We start from the raw sequence: 19,844 nt of genomic DNA, 5'->3' as shown, positions 1-19,844 counted from the left end.
CCATCGCCTAGCCTTTGCATGGGCTTTGTGGTCATGGGAAAGAGAGCTCCTTATGCAGTGCCACACGACTGGAATAATGTAAAGTAATTTTTTGTTCAGTCGTGTACAGATCCTTCGGGCGGTGTCTTGCGTTCCTCGTTATCGCAATGTTAGCGGTCACGTTGGCTTCGTAAGCGATACGGCGTTTTGAGATGGCGTGTCGCCGTTCATGGCACCGTACGGGCAGCCAATGGGGATGCGTCGCGATTATGCCGCTGCATAACTAGTGCTGTGAGATGGCGGCGGCATGGCTTTCAACCACCAAAGAAAGGAAGAGCACGAAGGAAAAAAAAAAATCTGACAGACCTATGATATTGGAGAGGGACACACGTCTATCGTATCTCGGGGGAAAGCACTTTGAAGCACGTGTGACGCAAGCAGCGCTATCCTTCATGCAGCATCGCATCACGACCATTCCATGGACTAAGGTGGACCGATGGCTCCATCTGAGAAGTACACATTTGCACTGGCATTGAATGAAATTAAGGAAGGCGTTGCTCTGAGCAATCTGCAAGATTTTGCAATTATACTAAAACTTCATTATAACAGTTGTACCTTACATGAAAATAAGTTCGTTGTATCTGAAAATTCTTTAAGCGTTTATTCCTAGCATTATATTTGTTGAGAATTTTTAATTGACTCTGTTATATCTGGGTTTGTGATATCGAAGTTCGAATGTCTCAAACATCGATATAACAAAGTATCGGTTATAATGAAAAAAATTGAAAAACCTTTGCAATAGATATTATGGTACAAAATGTACAAAAAGCAAATTTTCAGATATAACAAACTTAATTTGTGCATAAGGAAACTTTATTAGAATGATGTTTGAGCGTATCATCTCTGACTGAATGCATTGCATTAGTACTGCCACGGCTGCATTCCCGCTAGCTTGGTATCGTGCACTCTTGTTACTTGCAAATCAAAACATGCTCGGCATTTATTTCCCCAAATTGAGTTTTTTGGTGGTAACAGTGTTAAACAGTAACAATGTTTTCTGTTTCAAAATTGGTAATCTCTTGTAAAAGGATCAAAATGTGGGCCAGTTGGTAATTCATTTTCTTCGTTCAGCGAACTGGGAGCGCAGAGAAAAACACAAAGGACGAAGCGAGGAACCACACAACACGAGCGCTCGTGTTGTGTGGTTCCTCGCTTCGTCCTTTGTGTTTTTCTCTGCGCTCCCAGTTCGCTGAACGAAGAAAAGTAATCTCTTGTGTCAAGACACTGTAGGTTCCTTTTGTTGATTGTGCTTTCAAGAGCAGTTTTCCACAGATAACAGGAGTGTTAAGCCTAAAATTCAGAACTGTTAGGCTTAGTTTTAGTGTTAAGCCTAAAAACTTGGATAAAGCTAGTTTTTTTTTTCTTTTAACCCAGAATTTTAGTGAGAATGCTGGTTTTCTTTCCCAAATTGTGCTTTGGTTTGGGGTGTTCAGTCAACATTTGGGCTCTGTTTGCAGGTGGGAATTTGACGGCACAGAGCAGGATGCAGCCAAGAGCATACCATTTCAACTGCAGAAGCTTTTTCTCCTACTGCAGGTGAGTAGGGGGTCGGAAGCTGTACATGTGTGATTCAGAATTCTGCCCTAGCAAAGATTTCCTTGCCTACGCTTTGTGATGTGGTATTTTCAAATGTCTCTCGCAGTGAGAGATGCAGCTACGGTAGCAAAGTTTTATTGTAGCAAAGCCACTCTGCTTTGGGTTCATTTGTGCTGAAAGAGGGACTTTGCTGCAGTAGCTGTATTACAGCACCATGCATCATTTCTGGCACGACGCAAAATCTCAGTTTTAACTCCCCATTTGCTAGTAACAGTCAGTCAGTCAAGATCTTTATTAAGAGGTCTTGACGTCATTTGCAATGGACCCTCCTTAACTCGGTTGCTGCGACCTCGCTGTTTTGCCACGTTAGTTTACTGCCGTCAGTAGCCTGCGCCGAAGGCGGTCGCTATGCTGCAAAATAGTGTCTTCTCCACCGGGAGTTGTGGCTCCTTTAAAAGGGCATATTCGAGGTGTTATTCTGTCGCAAAATAATCTCTCGCGTGCCTTCCTTGCGTTATCACTGCACGTCATGACTGTGCGGCTGTCAGCGTGACATAGCACTCCTGATGGAAAATTGGCGAGTGTGTTGTTTCCTAGAAAGGGAAGGAAAGCATGCCATATAAGGAGTATAGCTGTGTAGTTGAGATGCCCCAAGTACTCAGATTTGCCTTAGTGTGTCAACCAGGCAGAACAGGGGTGACAATAAAGAAAACGAAAGGATTTGGTGTCCTACGTGCCATAAGTGAGTGTGGGAACCCGGATAAATTGACCACCTAAGGTGCTTTAGTAATTGCTTAGATTCAAGTACACGGGCATTAACTGTTACATTTCACCTTAGCGGAATGTGGCTACCATGGCAGGAATCGGACAATCGGCCTCGTACCCACTAGTAATCATGGCAGGTACAAAAGCTTTTCTTTTTGTAAAGAAGTGCAATCATATAAAAAAAAAGATGGATAAAATTTGTTCAACACATGAATTGAATCTAAAACGTCAGTCACCAGCTCCACTATTTAGCACAGTCGTATGCTTTCTAGCAAGTACAGATGGTGGCTTTTTTTTTTGCATTAACGGACTAGCATAGCTAACAAATGTACTGTATTCAATAAAATATATCGTAAAATAAAATATTGCAGTTTAAAAAACCGCATTTCTTGATTATTCGTAGTCAAAGGTTGTGTATTCGTCTTTGATTCGTATTCCAAAAATTTGATATTTGCACACCCCTAATTTCAACCAGAAATGATACAAACTTTGAGCAACAAGAATGCTTAATTTACCTATAGCTCGGTGCATGTGGTCTTTCTTGCCAATGCAGTAGAACCCCTCTATAATAGGCATACAAGGGTGAGAGATTCTCGTCTTTCATATCAGGTGTCTCTTACAAGTAGGGTACCATGCATGCATTTTCTAATCAACCCGCTACTTTAATGTAGGCACACTGGTTTCTCTTATTTACGCCCTTTGTTGCGCCACTGTTTCTTATGAAGGGGTAAGACTGTAATGTGCAGAAACGACAAAATTAAGTTGTCTCCAATTTGGGACGCATTGTCACAAGTGCCAAGTTTTGTTGGACCTGAATGAATGTTACCTTTTCTCTGCATATTGTGCCATCGTGGTTGATGATGACCGTTACGTGACAGATTTTTCAGTGAAGTCAGCAATGTTTCTTATCGTAATTAGCCGTTCTTGCCGAATCGTCAACGCTCCACTCGCTCGAGTTCGCACAATGTTTAGGGTCTGCATGATTTTTTTTCTCTCCCTGTTGTAGACATCATCAAAATCTGCGATCGGAACCACGGATCTGACTACCAGTTTTGGATGGGACAGCAGTGAAGGTAAGCTTTAGCTCCTTTGAATGAAAGTTGTCGATGAGGTTTTTCAAAACTGAAAGAATGGCAAATTAGGTTACAAATTCAGCTACAGTCTGACACAACCTTAAGGGACAACGGGGGTGCAGCAGCTGATCACTTTCATGGCTGAAGAAAATATCACTCCTGCTATCGGCAGTATTCTCTGAAGGCAGGTTCACTGGCCGTACACATGCTGATGTCTGTAGTGCGTGCGCATTGGTGTAAACTTGCGGGCATGTGCCTTTCAGGAGGAAATGTAGCAGACTTCCAAAAGTTGTATCCACACGTAGTTTGCACGAGCCATTCATGATACTGTGCCTTATTCATTGGCTTTTGTCAGACCACTGAATGCAAGAAATCTTGACACAGCTGAAAACGCAAGAGAGGACTCGCCCAGATGATCGAAGTTCTGCTGCAGATTGCCTGTGTGATTAGAAATAGTCCCACTTGCGTACATTCGAGCCTTGATATAGTCAAAATCTCGGTATAACAAACCTCGGATTGAAGATTTATTTCAGGTTAAGGATTTCTTCATAAAATCTCCCTCCAGATGTCCATTGGTTTAAAGTGAATGTTTAACTACTACAAAATTTCTGAATACCGAATGTTTCAGAATAACGTATCGGATTTCATGCCCCTTATACTCGCACAACACTTCAAAATAATAAATGGTGATTTTAAAGTTACTTTCGCCTGTAAAGATATTTGCCCAGCTCTGTACCTGCCACTATCATAATCATCAGAAGGCTCGCACATTTCTCTATCTGCCCGCCTTGTTTAGGTGTGAGATAGCCCTATTGATGTCATCATCGCCTGGTATTTGTTTTTCGCGACGACTTTTCAGAATAACGAATTATTTTAGCGCTTGCTTAAAATTCGTTGTATCGAGATTTCACTGTGTAACACACCTGGATATAATGAAATATCTGTTATAGCAAAGTAAATGAAGAATTGTAATAGACATAGTGTTAGGATTATACATTTATAATGGATTCTTGGATATAAGGACTTCTTTTCATTAGGATGCAACTTGGTTACAAAGGTTTGAGTGTACGTGGTGACATTCTCCGATGGCAGGGTCATAGGCTGTCCAACGTACGATGTCAGTCAAGAGCACTTGCAAACTGGTCTAGGCTTACATTCGTTCACCTTTGTCAGGGAAATGGGGCTGCCTCCTTAGGTTTTTCCTAACAACAAAATGTAAAAGCCTCTATTTGTGCTTACATCTCGGTTTTCGAGGCAAGAATCAAGCTAAAAAAAAAGTTGTTCTGTAGAGATACCTTCAATCAGTGTTACAACGTGGGATTGACAACTGCAGTTTCTTGCTACCTTGTCACTTTACTCGGCCACTGAAATTTAGCCACTATTGTGGCACTCACCCAAGCTTGTAGTATTTGCATCTGCTATGCTTTTGGGCGCTGGAAAAAAAATTTTTCTCCCTTTGCCGTGTTTCTGCCATCATCTCTGGGGCAAACAGCTTGGCAACAGCACGATGTGCAAGAGCTCTGCCGGGTCATGTTTGACGCGTTGGAGCACAAGTTCAAGCACACGGACCAGGCCAAGCTCATCTGTCAACTTTACGAGGGCAAGCTCAAGGATTATGTCAAGTGCCTAGAGGTGAGCCACTAATCTCTCACTGTCTGAAAAAGAATGTCGTAGCAATCATTGCAGGGATCGTAACGTGGCTTTTTTTTTTTTATGGAGCTTGTCAAGTAACCTAAACCAAACTCTGTGAAAGGCAGATTGCTTGCGTGTGCTTGTTTGTTCAGGCAGCCTTGCGACATTAGCATGTAGCCGATCAGCCACAAACTATATCTGCAGCCTGACGTTCGCAAATTTTCGTGTCAACAGTCACGATCTTAAATTCGCGATTCATCATTCAGCTTACTCGGGCCTCACGCTGAGACTTGCACTGACCCGTGTGCCCGAGAGAAGTTGCACGTGAAGCCGACCTTTGGCATTCGCGTAAGCAACTAAATGCCACCTGTGTCACAGGCCTAGGTTGGCTGTCATGATTCTTGCGAGCACTTTCTTCTAGCAGACCTTTTCAACTGAAAAAATGGGCATACTTGCACGGAAGTACATTCAGATGCCCTTGCCTCGACAGTGCATATTTAGGGGTCACACATAAATGTCTTCGAGGGAGATTTCATTGAAGAGAGTTGTCTAGTTTCTTGTGCTCTTGTAGCCAGCTATGTACATGCAAAACGACTCGGTGTCCCACCTCCCATGACACTTTTTGAAACCCAAACAGAAACTGGGCGGTATAAAATCATCTCCAAATAATTACCCGTCCCACACTCGAGCAAACGAGGTTTCCAGCCATCATGGGTAGGTCAGTAGCTGCCTTCTTCAACAGGTAAAACTCAATCTAAATTTTGCATCTGTGCTCCTTTAACCCTTTGCTGTCCATTGTTGGGGCCTCTCCCGACAACACAACACAGCCACAGCAGTTTGTGGTCTGGTACTGCTAGAGTTCCTTTGTGGTTGATTCACGCATGTTTTGTTCGTGCATTACGCACCATCGTTAGATGAGTATACAACCTTCTTTTGTTTGAGCTGTGATTCAATTATGGACTGGAATGGATATAAGGTGGGCAAAGGTTTCAGGCTGTGAAAGGTTAATTTGCTGTTTCGGTCGTCTATTCTCGCCAGTGTGGTTCTGAGAGCGCCCGCGAGGACACCTTCATGGACATCCCGCTGGTGGTGCGGCCGTTCGGGTCGAACCAGGCGTACGGAAGCGTGGAGGAGGCGCTGCGCGCTTTCGTCACCCCCGAGACCCTGGACGGCTGCAACCAGTACTCGTGCGAGCGGTGCGGTCGCAAGTGCGACGCCCACAAGGGGCTCAAGTTTGTGCGCTTTCCGTACTTGCTGACGCTGCAACTCAAGCGGTTTGACTTCGACCCCGCCACCATGCACCGCATCAAGCTTAACGACAAGTGAGTTCGCCGCAGTCTTTTTGTTTTGTGCAATCCTAGAAGTTGACTGTTGCTGAAAAAAAAGTCAACTAATTCGTGGATTGACTCATCTAGTCAGGTAAAAGCCTGACTTTGCAGCGACTTAATGTATTAATAGTAGGCAAAGTGATGAAGTTTCATAATTAGTGTATAGGTGAAAAAAAAAAATGGAACTTAGAAAATGAAAGGTAGATTAAATTTGAAATAAAGTGAATTGGTCACAATAACCTGGAAGGAAACGTTCAGGTGTAAAACAAAAATGGATGCTTTAAACTAGTTTGAGAAATGTTGTGGCATGTTAAACATGAGCGAGCAAAGTCGCTTCTTTTGACATCAACTCGCCCGCAAAGGTTCAACATACGGGTACTTTTGTTCAAGTGGCCTTAGAATATCCATGCTTGTTTCACTGCAAGCATTTCTCATACCATATTACGATGTTTGCTTTGTCAGTACACTCAAACCTCATTACAACAAAGTTGCATCTTACAGATTCATTATGTGATTCCCAACGCTGTATCTACTGCAAGACTGTTTCATTTACTTGGTTATAGCAGATTTCGTTATATCCATGTTTGTTATATTGAGGTTTAAGTGTTTATTAGTTATGGAAAAATTCCATGCCTAACAAGGCACCTGAACTGTTTGAAATTTCAAGAGCTATATATTGTAGTATTCTTATTAGTCATTGCATACTTGAAATCTGCACATGGGTCTGCTCGAAAAATAATTAAATGCGCCTCCGCTTCTGTGAAACTCGAAGTGCGTGGCACAGTCATGCAGCAATTCTTGTTCGTAATGTCACCACCGGTCTGTTTACCCCGCCGTCCTGGATGTTTCATTCCTGACGTAAGCTTGTAGGGTGTCCCTAGGAAGACTAGAATCTGGCGAGATTCACCACAAGCTCGGTGTGCTACATGTGTGCTAGGTTTTGATGCGTTTTATCAACTGCTTGCTACTGCAGTTGGAATACGTGTAGTCTGCAGCAAATTTCGTCAGGTTGTTTCCTCCTTCAGATGTAGTGAGCCAGCATCTGGAGAAATGCAGGTGGGAGAAGCAGTCGTGCAATCTGCGGAATGGTAGCGCTCTCTTTTGGGCAATGCAGGTATCAAATCGCATGTGTTCGAAGCATTTTTAGCGATTCTAGTCTAATTATGGCAATTATTGCTTTGTAATGGCTGTTATATTATTTTAGGTCTTGTTAGTTTACTTTAACTCGGTTTTGACCATTGCTAGCAGTGTTTTAGGTTTGTATTGAGCTCATTTTAAGGGCGTGACCATGCCACATGAGATCCATAGATAGATGACAAGGTGGGCTCCTTTAGTGCAACACACTAACACAATATATAGTTTTTGAATAATAATTATAAAAAGTTTGGCAACATTAAATGCTAGAAGCTTATCTAGTGAGGCAAGTCTAGCTGTACTATTCGAGGCGCTAGAGAGTGTTAAATGGGATATAATAGGGGGCTCAGTGAGGTTAGGAGGACAGATGAGGGCTATACGGTGCTACAGAATGGGCACGTCCTTTGCTATCAAGGCTTGGCTGACAGGAGAGAACTGGGAGTTGGGTTCCTAATTCACAGAAACATAGCTGGCAACATAGAGGAATACTATAGAATTAATGAAAGGGTGGTAGGTATCGTAATTAAACTGAATAAGAGATACAAGATGAAGGTGGTACAGGCTTAGGTGCCTACATCCTGCCATGATGGCACTTCAGTTGAAAGCTTCTAGGAAAACTTGGAATCTGCAATGAGTAAGGTAAAAACACAGTATACTATACTGATGGGAGACATTAATGCAAAGGTAGGAAAAAAGCAGGCCAGAGACTAGGCTGTAGGAGATTATAGCATCGGTACTAGAAATGCCAGAGGAGAGCTACTAGTAGAATTCGCAGAACGCAATAATTTACAGATCTTGAATACCTTCTACAGAAAACGAGGAAACCGTAAGTGGACATGGAGGAGCCCTAATGGCGAAAATAAAAACAAAAATAATCCTTATAATGAGTGCACACCAAGTCATCGTGCAGGATGTGGAAGTGGTTGGCAGGGTACGATGCAGTGACCATAGATTGGTACGGTCTGGAATTTGCATAGACTTGAAGAAGGAACGACAGAAACTGATACGCAAGAAGTCATTCAGTCAGCTAGCACTGAGAGTGAAAGTAAAGGAATTCAGTCTCGCTTCAGAACAGGTACTCTGCTCTTATTGAGGAAACCAACCTTAGCGTATATACAATGAATGATAATCTGACGAGTATCATTACGGAGTGTACAGGGAAAGTTGTAGGCAGGGTAGTTAGACAGGACACTGGCAAGCTTTCCCTGGAAACGAAGAATGTCATTAAGAAGCGTCAAAGCATGAAAGTTTCAAGTACAACAGACAAAATAGAACTGTCAGAGATTTCGAAGTTGAATAATAAGCGTAAGGTATCCGATGTAAGAAGGTATGACATGGAGTGAATCGAACGCGCTCTAAAGAATGGAGGAAGCGTCAAAGCAGTGAAGAAGAAACTTTGGATAGGGAGAAATCGGATACATTCACTAAGGGACAAAGAAGGCAAAATAACTACCAATATGGATAGGATAGTTAAAATAGCGTAGGAGTTTTACAGGGATCTGTGCAGTAGCCGGGACAACCACGACCTTAATACTGTAAGAACTAGCAGTAACCCAGGTGACACCTCACCAGTAATGATATAAGTCAGAAAAGCCTTGGAGAGCATGCAAAGAGGCAAAGCTGCTGGTGTGGATCAAGTAACATCAGATCTGCTGAAAGATGGAGGACAGATTGTGTTAGAAAAACTAGCCACCATGGAGGACAGATTGTGTTAGAAAAAATAGCCACCCTTTTTACGAAGTGTCTCCTGACAGGAAGCGTACCATAGTCTTGAAAGAATGCTAACATCATCTTAGTACATAAAAAAGATGACAAGGACTTAAGGAGATGACAAGAACGAAAGAATTTCAGGCTGATCAGCTTGCTCTCTGTAGTATACAAGCTATTTACAAAGGTAATTGCTAACAGAGTCAAGAAAACATTAGAATTTGATCAACCCACTCAGCCCACTACGTGTGATCAGCCCACTACATATGCATTTGTAAGGCATTGGTAATTGAAGCTAACAGACAAAGTCAAGGAAAATATGAAGGATGTTAGGTCTTGCAAATTATGATGGCAGTGTCCGAACCAGCGACTTTCGAATGATGCGTCAGATGCTCTACCCTGGCAGCGACAAGATAACTTTTCGTCCACTTACTTCGTTTACATAAACATAACGATTTGCTACAAATAATATTCCCCAAGCATCCCTCAGCTTTCCTGTGTGTCAGTTCTAATGAATAATATTGTGTCTACCTCGGAAGAATGAGCCCTTACATTTTCCCTTTTTTTATAAGGCGTATTACGTGCATTCTGTTAATGCTGGGGCTGATGCTGACAGTGAATTACGACTTAGCTCTTTGTAATGGCTGGAAGCTTTAAACCAGTCACTCGTTACGCTAAGTATGATGCCTGGTTGTGATTGTTTCCTTCTGCCACATCATATTGCATTTGTTGACAGATTTCTTGCATGTTTGTTCTTTTTTTTTTCAAAGTAGTTGCAAGCACTGGCTTGACTCTGTAGTAAGACGCTCAACTGCCACAACGAGAGCCGGGGTTCAAATCCCACTTGACCCTTTATATAGGTTCTATGTGGTATTGTGGTTGACACTGTGGGGAGCAGCAGACAACTGCCACAAAAATCCGCTGTGGCTGGGGTCTCGTAACAGCTTTCACTGTAAAAAAAAAACAAATTTCTGAAGCAGGGTGTTGGCTTAATGTGCCGCGCGTTCCACTGATTGCCGTGAAAGGGATGCCGTTTGGCTGAGAGCTCGCACCTCCTGTGTTCCAACGATTCGACAGGGTGACCTTCCCCGAGATTCTGGACCTCAACCAGTTTGTGCGGTCGGAGAGCGAGAATGAGAGTCCCAGTGACGACGCCGACACGACGGACAGTGGGTCGGCGCTCGACGACGAGGCTGCGGTGACCTCGACCTCCTCTGGTCCCAGCAGCAGCCGGCAGGCTAACGGGCCGTGCGAGGACATGGGTAGCGACGACGAAGGCATTGACGTGGGCAGCGGGAGCGGCAGCAATGCGGATGCCGTGGCCAACGCTCGCAACCTGAAGCGGAATGTCAACATGGTGAGCTGGCACCTGTCCCACGTGAAGCACGCAGTTGAGGGAACACCGCAGTTCCTTAGAAGGCGTTGCGTTCACACTTGTCTTTGGTTGTTACAATTGTGAGTTTCACCAGCTTTTTGATAAAACACGTCTTAAAGCACCCTGAAAGGTTGTGCAGACAAATCATAGAAGTGTTTTTTGTAAATGTAAGAAAGCATCGCAATGTGTCCGCCTGCCATCCACTCTCTTAAAGGATAGTGAAGTTTTCTTGTCACAAAACTTCATTAAGTCGATCTTCAAGCCGATTGTTTTTCAAGCATCGGAGTGGTCTTGGGGCAGTCCACATCGCCGGACCTGTCAGCATGTCCCATGCCATATCGGTTCCCAATGTATCGAGAGAACGTTGCGAGAATGATGTGTAGACATTGCAATGTCTGTGGGACTGGACATCAGGAATAAGTGAGAAATGTATAAGCAGTGTTCTATTGATTGTACAATGTGGAGGGAAAGAAACTTGAACAATGTGGAGGGAAAGAAACTTGAACGTGCCCCGTCTGCATTCTCTGCAGTTTCACTCTTACAGTGAAACCCCAGGGAACCACGCAAAACGGTCGTATTACCCGGGCGTTGTATAATCGAAAAAAACTAAGATAACAGGCATTGACATCCAGCCTTGCCCAAAAAACGGGGACAGACCACCTGAATAACCGCACGGCACGACCTTGTGCCTCTGCAAGAAAGGTAGATTATTCTTGCCAGTGGTAGTTAATGGCTGCAATACGCTTAGTTTGAGTAGGTGCAAACGAACTTTTGTTCTCAACATTAAAAAAAAATCTAATTCAATGCGCCTCTTTCTACCGAAAAACAGTTGGAAAATTGCCTGTGCGTGAGAATGAAACTGAAACTGTGTTGCCAGCACCCTCCCATTGAATGGCTCAGACGCAGCGTCATTGCTATCACACAATAGCGACAGACCACAAGTTTGCATAGAATGCCTTTATGCGCATCTGAGCTGTGCACGTAATTTGTTGGCTCGTGCAGGGCAACTAGTGATGCACCACTGTTATAATCAATGTTGACGTCCAGTGAAAGTAATTTTGCACGGTGAAAACAGCTGCGCTGCGCCCTTGTGTGTGCGCAAGCCTGTGACTGCGAGTGTGACAAAGGCAGGCAATCAGCTGTATTTCAACCAGAAAAAATTTATACAGACTAAAAGCGTGGAAATATCAGCTTTTCAGCTGGCTGAAGTTACTCTGTGGAGATAGAGCTCGACTAGGTAACGACCCCGGAAACATAAGCATGCGATCGAGGCTTATGTAGAAGCTCGTGAACTTCCAGCAGAATAAATTTTTCATTCTAATAAATTTTTCATTCTAAGAATACATCCTGTCTCTGCTCTTCTAATTGTCAACCTAGGGGAACGAAAGTTCATAAATATTTGGACCTTTGGTTCGAGTAAAGGTTTTTTTTTTCTTTCGCACGGAATCTGAAAGTCAGGAGAAGCGGGGTCGGCGTAAAACTGCCTTGTATAACCAAGGTTTTTTACTCGTTACTTGTACGGGGATTTTGCTGGGACCGAACTGGTTCGTCGTAAAATGCGGGTTGTCCCGAAACTGGGGGAGGTATAAACGAAGTTCCACTGTAGTTTCAAGTGGTGATAAAAAGTCACTAGTCATTCATTATACTATCAAGGATCATCAGTAACTTTTTATTGCCACGCCAGTGAGAGTGTGACGAAAAGAGTGCGCCGTACTGTTCGCGTATCTTTCGATCCACCTTGTACATTATCAAGAATGCATTGTGCTGTTGTTGCCAATGGTGTAATGTTCTTTCCACACGTGCGCCACTGTCTTTTTTGCAGGGCCCGTACATGTACGAGCTTTTCTCCATCATGGTACACTCTGGGAGTGCCAGTGGCGGCCACTATTACGCTTACATCAAGTGAGTGCTTTGAGTTAACCAAGAAAGATTTTGAGTTGCTTATGACATAGTGGGGCACGCTGTCAAGGAACAATTTTGGAAGTGGAAAATATTGGAGTCTTAAAAGCTATGCGACTATATTGACTGAATGGTAAAAATAATTTGTCGTATACCGTATTTACTCGATTCTACCGCGCCCTCGATTGTGATGCGCACCCGGTTTCCACGACGAAAAAAAAAAGTAAGACATCGATTGCAACGCGCACCCATTTTTCTCATTGGCCCGCACGATCACACCGCTCGGGAAAATGACTCCTTTCGGGAGCGTCTTCCGTTTAAATATGAGGTATGGGGGAAGCTTGTGCCTATCTGGCGTGCAACAGAGCATTGCCGTCACTCTAGTTTTACCGTGGCCCGATGTCAGCACGCGAACTTGCTTCGCCCCCTTCTCGCCAGTTGTGGTGCCAGGCATGTCCAAGTAAAGAGGCGTTTGTTCGGCATTCTCAATCAGCCCAAGCAGGTAGCCGTTGTTGAGCCGCAAATTTAGGACGAACCTCTGAAAACTGTGAAGCTTTTCTTCGTACTCCTCCGGCAACTTTTGGCATATGCCCGTTCGCCTTCCGAGGGAAAAGCCTTTCCTCTTCATAAAGTTAGTTAGCCAGCACCTGCTCGCTTTAAACTGGCTCGGCATTAGCCCTCTTTCTAAGGCTAACTGCATAGCCTGCACTTGGAGCAGTTCTGTCCTCACGGGCCGCTGTGCCGCTCACTGCTCAATCTCATACTCGCCGAGCAGCTCTTCAATTTGCGGAAACCAACCCTGCTGTGGTCCACTGAAGCCTTTACGTGAATCTTTGCTGTCGACAATATTCTGCTTTTGTTTCCGCCAGTCCCACACGCACATTTCGGGAACTCCGAACGACCGCGATGCGGCCCGATTTCCGTCCGTTTCGGCACACGCGATGACTTTTCTTTTAAAAGCGGCATCGTGGTGCACTCGTCGAGTTTTTGGAGTCGGCCCTTCCATGCCGTCAATGCTAATGCACTACCAGATGACGAACTCCTCAGCACACGTACGAAGTGCCGCACATGGGAAACACACAGGCAGAAATGGCCGACGCACGTAGGGGGCGGCCATTTTGGAAATGCCGATGGCAATAGAATGACCGTATTCATTTTTTTTTTCGTACTCGATTCTAACGTGCATGCGATTTATGAACTCGCCTAACCGGAAAAAAGGTGCGCGTTAGATTCAAGTAATTCGCGTTAGATTCAAGTCTTGCATCTAGTGCTTGTTGCTCGACATATTGCGTAAGGGGAAGTACATGGGAAAGTCATCGTACAGTGACATATGAAAGGCGGTCCTGTGCATGGCTTGAACTCTTCATAGCCATAATTTGATAGAAGACGTTTTATTACACCATTTTTTTACATGATTTTGCAGTTTTTCTGCTGTCAGCATAAAGCTCTGCTTTGCACGAAGCTGTGTTCAGTTCATTCAAGGGGCCTCCCAATTTGTTTTTTCTCAACCCCGTCAGTGATCGCGACTTCATGTCATGGTTATTTGAAGAGGCAGTTTCGCCAATATTGTCAACTAACCAATCTGTGTGGTTAAATTTTTGTCAGGTTCTGAAGGCTCATCTCAGTTTCCTCTGCGTGTGTCTGCAAGGTCCTTTACAGAGAACCAGTGGTACTGCTTCAACGACGCCCAGGTGACGCGAGTGACGTACGACGAGATTCGCAAGACTTACGGCGGGGGACCCAGTCGCGGCGGCTACTACATCAGCTCCTACGCGAGGTAGGCACCGCTCTTGGGGAGCGCTCGGCTTAATCGTGCGCGCTACTGACTCGGGGGAAGTCAATTCAAGAGATGCGAAATATTGCTGCTCAAGGAGTGCTCTCACGTCATTTTTTTAGCGGGAGCTTTAGCCGTCATAGGATTGATAGGTAGTAGTACTCCTGCACTTTGATATAATGAACCTGGACAAAACGAAATGTTAGTTATAACAAAGCAAATGAAAAATAGTCTTGTAATAGTGTTAAAAGTGAGTTACGCTGATTTTTGGCATATAACAAACTTAATTTCTTGTAAGATGCAACATTGTTATAACGGGCTTCGAGTGTAGTGTTAGGAATTAACCTTTGTAGTGAATTTTTAATTATAGCAAACTTGTTTTCGTGTAATATTTAACTTTTTTATAATGAGGTGTGAGTGTACACGGAATTTTCTAAGCTTCGTTCTTTCGACTTCATGTGGCTCCGCGTGGCCTGCAAGCCACTTTGTCGCCAGACGAAGGTCAGCGAACATTCAGCAGCGACACTTCACCATCTTGACTTTTTTTAAGCAATCTATTCTTTTGTGAGAAACAACAGCCGAAGCGCGACAGTAACCAAAACTATAAGTGTGTTTGAAGCGGTCAGCTCGCAAATCAAATTCATGTGCTGCGCATATTTTCCGGTGGCTGAGCAATCGCAGCGCCAGTGTTCTCTCTAGTGAATGCTCAAACCTCATCAAAACGTAGTAGCACCGTGCACGCAAATAAGTTCCATTCGACATTTTTTTTATAAAAGTATATTCGTAACACTACAGCTATTGCAAGGTTATTCTTCATTTACTTCGTTGGAACTGGTATTTTGTTATATCCGGGATCATTATATCGAGGTTCGAGTGTAATGTGAGAAAATTTGTGGTTGTCATTTCCTTTAACTGTAAAAAAAGAGTGGATTTGGGCAGAACTTGCGAGGCTCATAGAGATGTGTTGGCGCTCCATGGCAATGCAGCTCGACGAATGCCTACATGCTCATGTACCGTCGGGTGGACAAGGAGCAGAACGCCGTGCCCATGATGCCCGACCAGTTCCCCGAGCATCTGAAGGTGCTCCTTGAGAACATGCAGGAGGCTGAGGAGCGGGAACGACAGCAGAAGGAGCTCGACCGTTCCATGTGCAAGGTTGGTTTGCTCCTTGTTGCCGTGCGCTATGGAATTCTGACTGGTACGAGTGCGTTCCTGGCTGTGAACGTTACGCCGGCTGCAATGTTTAGAAGCCCAATTAAACTCTTTGCAGTTTGAAACCCATAGGTATGTTCTGTTCATTCCAGCGTGAAACGAAGAATATCGAAGCTGAAGTGAAATGGCTTGCTGACTTGGAGATGGTGCATTCTACAGTAAGAAAATGCGCATGAATTGGCGACAGAAGTTAACAAGCAGTAACCAATACAGATCGCTTCACCGCGGTGGTATTGTCCGCCGATGTTGAGCAGTGGTTAGGGTGCTCATCTGCCGACCCGTAGGTCACTAGTTTGATCCTGGCTGCGGTGGTCACATTTTGATGAAGGTGAATTGGTAGTGTACTGTGCGATCTCTGTGCACGTTGTAGACCACCAGAGGGTCAATTCCTGGCGTCCTACACTACGGCGTCTCTCGTGACCATATCATGATTTTGGGACGTAAAACCCCTGATATGATTGTATGCTGCGGTCTCAACAGGGGCCCGACAGTGGACTGCGAAGGAGGGATTACCGACATGAATTTTAGTTCTCGTGTCGTTTGTCTGAAGAAAAACACCAGTGGCTAAAATTCCAAAAGTTGGGTGCCTTGGATCGAGTCACGGTGACGTGTCGTCACAGCATTACATGGGCGTAAGTCACATGAGAACAGCAGCTCACGATGTGTGGCAGACCCTTTAAAGAGACCCTGAAAGGGCCAGGGAAATTTTTGTTTAACAAGTGCGCTACTGACCAAAAAAGTTCAGGGTTTGTCTGAGTAGCTTCTGCTGTATCCTGCTGGCTTTCAAATGCAGATGTGTTTGTAAACCATGCTTTACGCTCTCATTAGGGTATCAAAGGTCCTCAAAGAGTCTCTCAAAGCTTGTAATACTTTAATACAACGCACATCGTCAATCCAACATTTCGCTTGTCCGACAGATCAAGTTGTTCTGCCTGCACCCTCGCAAGCACACGATGCAAGACATGCGGCTAAAGGTCCACAAGGATGCGTCGCTTGCTGAGGCGACGCAGACAGCGCACCAGGTGAGAATTCTCTTTCATGTGCGATGGAAATTGCTTTAGACCATAGTCTGCTGCAACGTGGAAGTGCGGTAGCCAATTGCCTTCGTGACTAAAGACATAGTCCTGCTCACGTATTTGCTGGTGTTCTCCGACTGCTGGTTTATTAATCTCGGTTTTACCTGCTGGTAAAAGGTACAATGCGTGGGGATGTTATCAATTTGGACGTATTAAGGAACATGGCGCCGACGGCAAAAACTTGCCGGGAGTGTGTGTATAGTTGCTGTCGCAATGGTAACGCATTTTTTTATTGCTAAAAGGATGTTCTGAGTTAGCTCTGGTTTAAGCTCTGTCTGTTTAATGTGAGCGTTTATTTCTCGCATTTTCGTATCGAACCAGTATATCGCGAAATCCTCTCTATAACAAATTTTTCTGGGAATTTGTCAATTTTGTGATATCCAGCTTTAACTGTCTGATTTTCATTATCAACAAGTGTCAAATTGGTGAGCTTTTACTGAAAATTGTCTCAGATCATGAACCTGGCCGACGTGGTTCCACTGGATTGCTGTCGCCTGGTGATGTACGACGACTGCTCGGACTCACTAGAGTGCTCGCTCGAAGAGGTGGCCCACCAGACCATGGGCCAGATCCTGGGCGGCGTCAAGTCCACCTACCCGTTCGACCTCCTGCTTGAGATTCGAAAGCCCCACGAGACCTTCCAGCCCTACAAAATAGGAGGTGAGGAAAGGGGAGAGAGTTTGAACTTAGAGTACTGACATGAATTTTGGACATTATCGAATTGTCGTGCTAAATAAAAACACTGATGTCAAGTATCCTGAAAAAAGCATTTGGTGCTTTGGAGTGCGTTGAATATAGGCTTGTGCAAATATTCAAATACTTCCAATATTCAATTGAATAATGATGTATTTGAATTACGTTTGATTCAAATATATATTGTAGGAAATATCGAATTATTCGAAAACTTCTATCAAACTGTCGTTGGCTGCACTGACAAATATTTGCCTGTACACTAGGCATGCGATGCAGTAGTTGGGTGTGGTTAAATGTCACCATTCCAGCGGCTATACCGCCGCATCGTATAGAAAATCATGCAGTCTGTCTCAGCCTTTAACACTTTAACTGGCTTTAAACTCTTGAAAAATAACGAATTTTTTTAGTCATAGCCTTTTCCATGAAATTTTGGTTCAGAAAATATTAATATGCGCAAGCGGCCTGAAATGTAGTTTTGCACGGACAGCTACCGTCATCTAGGGTTGAGAATTGCAAGCAAGAGCAATTGATAGCAGTGATATGCCAGATGAGTAGGAATCGTTGTTGGTGACATTGGTACAAACTTGTGTGACAAGGGCAGTGCAGGCTTGGCGGCTAAACTGTAATGAAACAGAATAGCAAAGACCTAGGCAAGGAGCTGCCTCATCTTGTCCTTTGTTTGTCCTTAGCAACACGAAGCATTCCTCAAGGAATAGGCATAGCATTTCAGACGCAGGCTTTGGTTTTTCAAGAAGTGCCTGTCTCGTTTGCCAACCATGGGTGAAAAACTTCTTGCTAAGAGATTGGAACGTGGTCTTGCCGTATTTACTCGCGTAATCCTCACACTCGCACAATTCTCGCACCCCCCACATCGCCCAACAAAAGTACGATTTCTTTTTTCCTCGAGTAATTATCGCACCCCCAAAAACTGCTGTAATAATGTCGTCTGCTCTTTCCAGCCATTGATGATGATAGTGTACGTCATCTGGTGCCATCTCTTAAGCATCAAGTGTACTATTGCACAGAGATTCAATCCAACTCAAGCCAAGCCGAAGTGGCCAGTGTGCGTTGCAGCGTGTTTTGTATGTTGCGTCGGTAACCTTGTCAAGTTATGAGGCGATACTGAAGCTGTACTGCTGCTTTCAAGTTGCAAGTGATAGATAATGCACTAAAGAACCACAACAGGGCTGCTGGTAGGCCCTTCGGAGTCTACGAGTTTTGTGTTCGCTACTTGATGGCTGCTGAAAGCCACCAAGATGCGTTGGGCCTGCCGTGTGCCTAAAACTGGGATTGATGGTAAACTTTATTTCTTAAAAAGGAAACTGCAGACAATTCTGTTAAATAGCCATCAGACCAATACTGACGTCCCACGCTTACCTTTTGAGGGCTCCTGTTGAGCGACGAACGCTACCGCTACGCCCGCAACGTCCGCAAGCTTTGCATATGGTATTCTAATTCTCGACTAATTGCTTCCACTTTTTGTGTCTCAATTAAATCTTGTCTTGTGTTGAACCTCTGCTTTTATTGTTGAGGTAAGTTTTAATTAGTACTTCTTAAAGCTTGCTGTTAGTTGCTGGTGTGAGAATCCCGATTCGCTGCCACTTCGTTTTCTTTTTCGCTCTGTACGTTTTCGTAGAACGTTTTCCCCGCGTAATTCTCGCACCCCCCAGCTTTTCATCGGTTTTCCGGCAAAAAAAGTATGAGGATTATGCGAGTAAATACGGTAGTTTTTTGGGGGGAAGCTTTTGGGAGGGGGTTGGGGTTAGCACAACTGACAGTGAAGTAGGGCGTCAAAAATGGTGGCGCAGTGGCCACTCTGTAAGCACTGGGACAACCACCAATAAGTTTGCAAAAAAGCAGGAAAAAAAATGGGCCATGGCTGCTCAGGAAGGCACATTCAATCTCAAACCATCCCCAGACTTGCCATTTATTGAGGCAGGTTAGTAGCTTTCGCGATTAGCCGATTACTTCTGGCGGCCGTTGAATGCAATAGAATGATCACGATAGCAAGAAATTATAATGTTATAAGGAGTAAGGCTGGCAGCCAACTCTTTTGGATCCAATATCACATAACTCCTACAAAAAAAAAAACAGCTGTTGTGAGCATACACACACTCCAGGGAGAAGTGCTCTTTTTACACAGTCCCTTCACGTTGAAACCGCACTAATACTCGCCGATATAGCAAGCACGCCACCGATCACGACCACCCGTAAAATCCAAGTTCGCTATTGCTACTCAATCGATCCCCGCGTTGTTTCATGCTCATTCAAGACGGGTGGTTTACTTTCTGTTTGAGCATTCGACGGCAGTTTGAACAACACGCGGGAGATGTTACGCACTTTTCAGGCGATAGGGATTGGCCGACTCATTTTATTTTTGCTTCAGCAGCGCTCGCGCTCTCTCACCCACCCTTGAAAGTTGCGATGCGAGGGGGCATGTATTATCAATTTGGACTTGTTACGGAACGTGGCCGCGACGGCAAGAACCCGCCGCGAGTGCCCATATAATTGATGTCACAATAATAATGCAGCTTTTTCTTGTAAAATAAGAATTTGTGGGGATCTGAGGCGCGCCCGCGGCCATTTCGCGGGCATTTCGCC

The 19,844-nt window shown here is 44.4% G+C and overlaps 1 protein-coding gene across 1 annotated transcript in view; it reads left to right on the top strand.

The window, feature by feature from the left end:
• LOC119164215 (ubiquitin carboxyl-terminal hydrolase 47) overlaps positions 1 to 19,844 on the top strand; it is an 81,166-nt gene that overhangs the window by 19,898 nt on the left and 41,424 nt on the right. The window contains exons 7-16 of the mRNA XM_037416353.2: positions 1,497 to 1,575; positions 3,347 to 3,413; positions 4,906 to 5,045; positions 6,084 to 6,367; positions 10,292 to 10,571; positions 12,412 to 12,491; positions 14,137 to 14,265; positions 15,249 to 15,417; positions 16,392 to 16,496; positions 17,003 to 17,210. Coding sequence (XP_037272250.2) covers positions 1,497 to 1,575; positions 3,347 to 3,413; positions 4,906 to 5,045; positions 6,084 to 6,367; positions 10,292 to 10,571; positions 12,412 to 12,491; positions 14,137 to 14,265; positions 15,249 to 15,417; positions 16,392 to 16,496; positions 17,003 to 17,210 — 1,541 coding nt within the window. The remainder of the gene's footprint in view (positions 1 to 1,496; positions 1,576 to 3,346; positions 3,414 to 4,905; positions 5,046 to 6,083; positions 6,368 to 10,291; positions 10,572 to 12,411; positions 12,492 to 14,136; positions 14,266 to 15,248; positions 15,418 to 16,391; positions 16,497 to 17,002; positions 17,211 to 19,844) is intronic.

The sequence above is a fragment of the Rhipicephalus microplus genome, chromosome 8, assembly GCF_043290135.1.
Source record: "Rhipicephalus microplus isolate Deutch F79 chromosome 8, USDA_Rmic, whole genome shotgun sequence".
NCBI lineage: Eukaryota > Metazoa > Arthropoda > Arachnida > Ixodida > Ixodidae > Rhipicephalus > Rhipicephalus microplus.
Note: the sequence above shows the minus strand (reverse complement) of the source record. Positions and strands in the feature narration are given on the sequence as shown.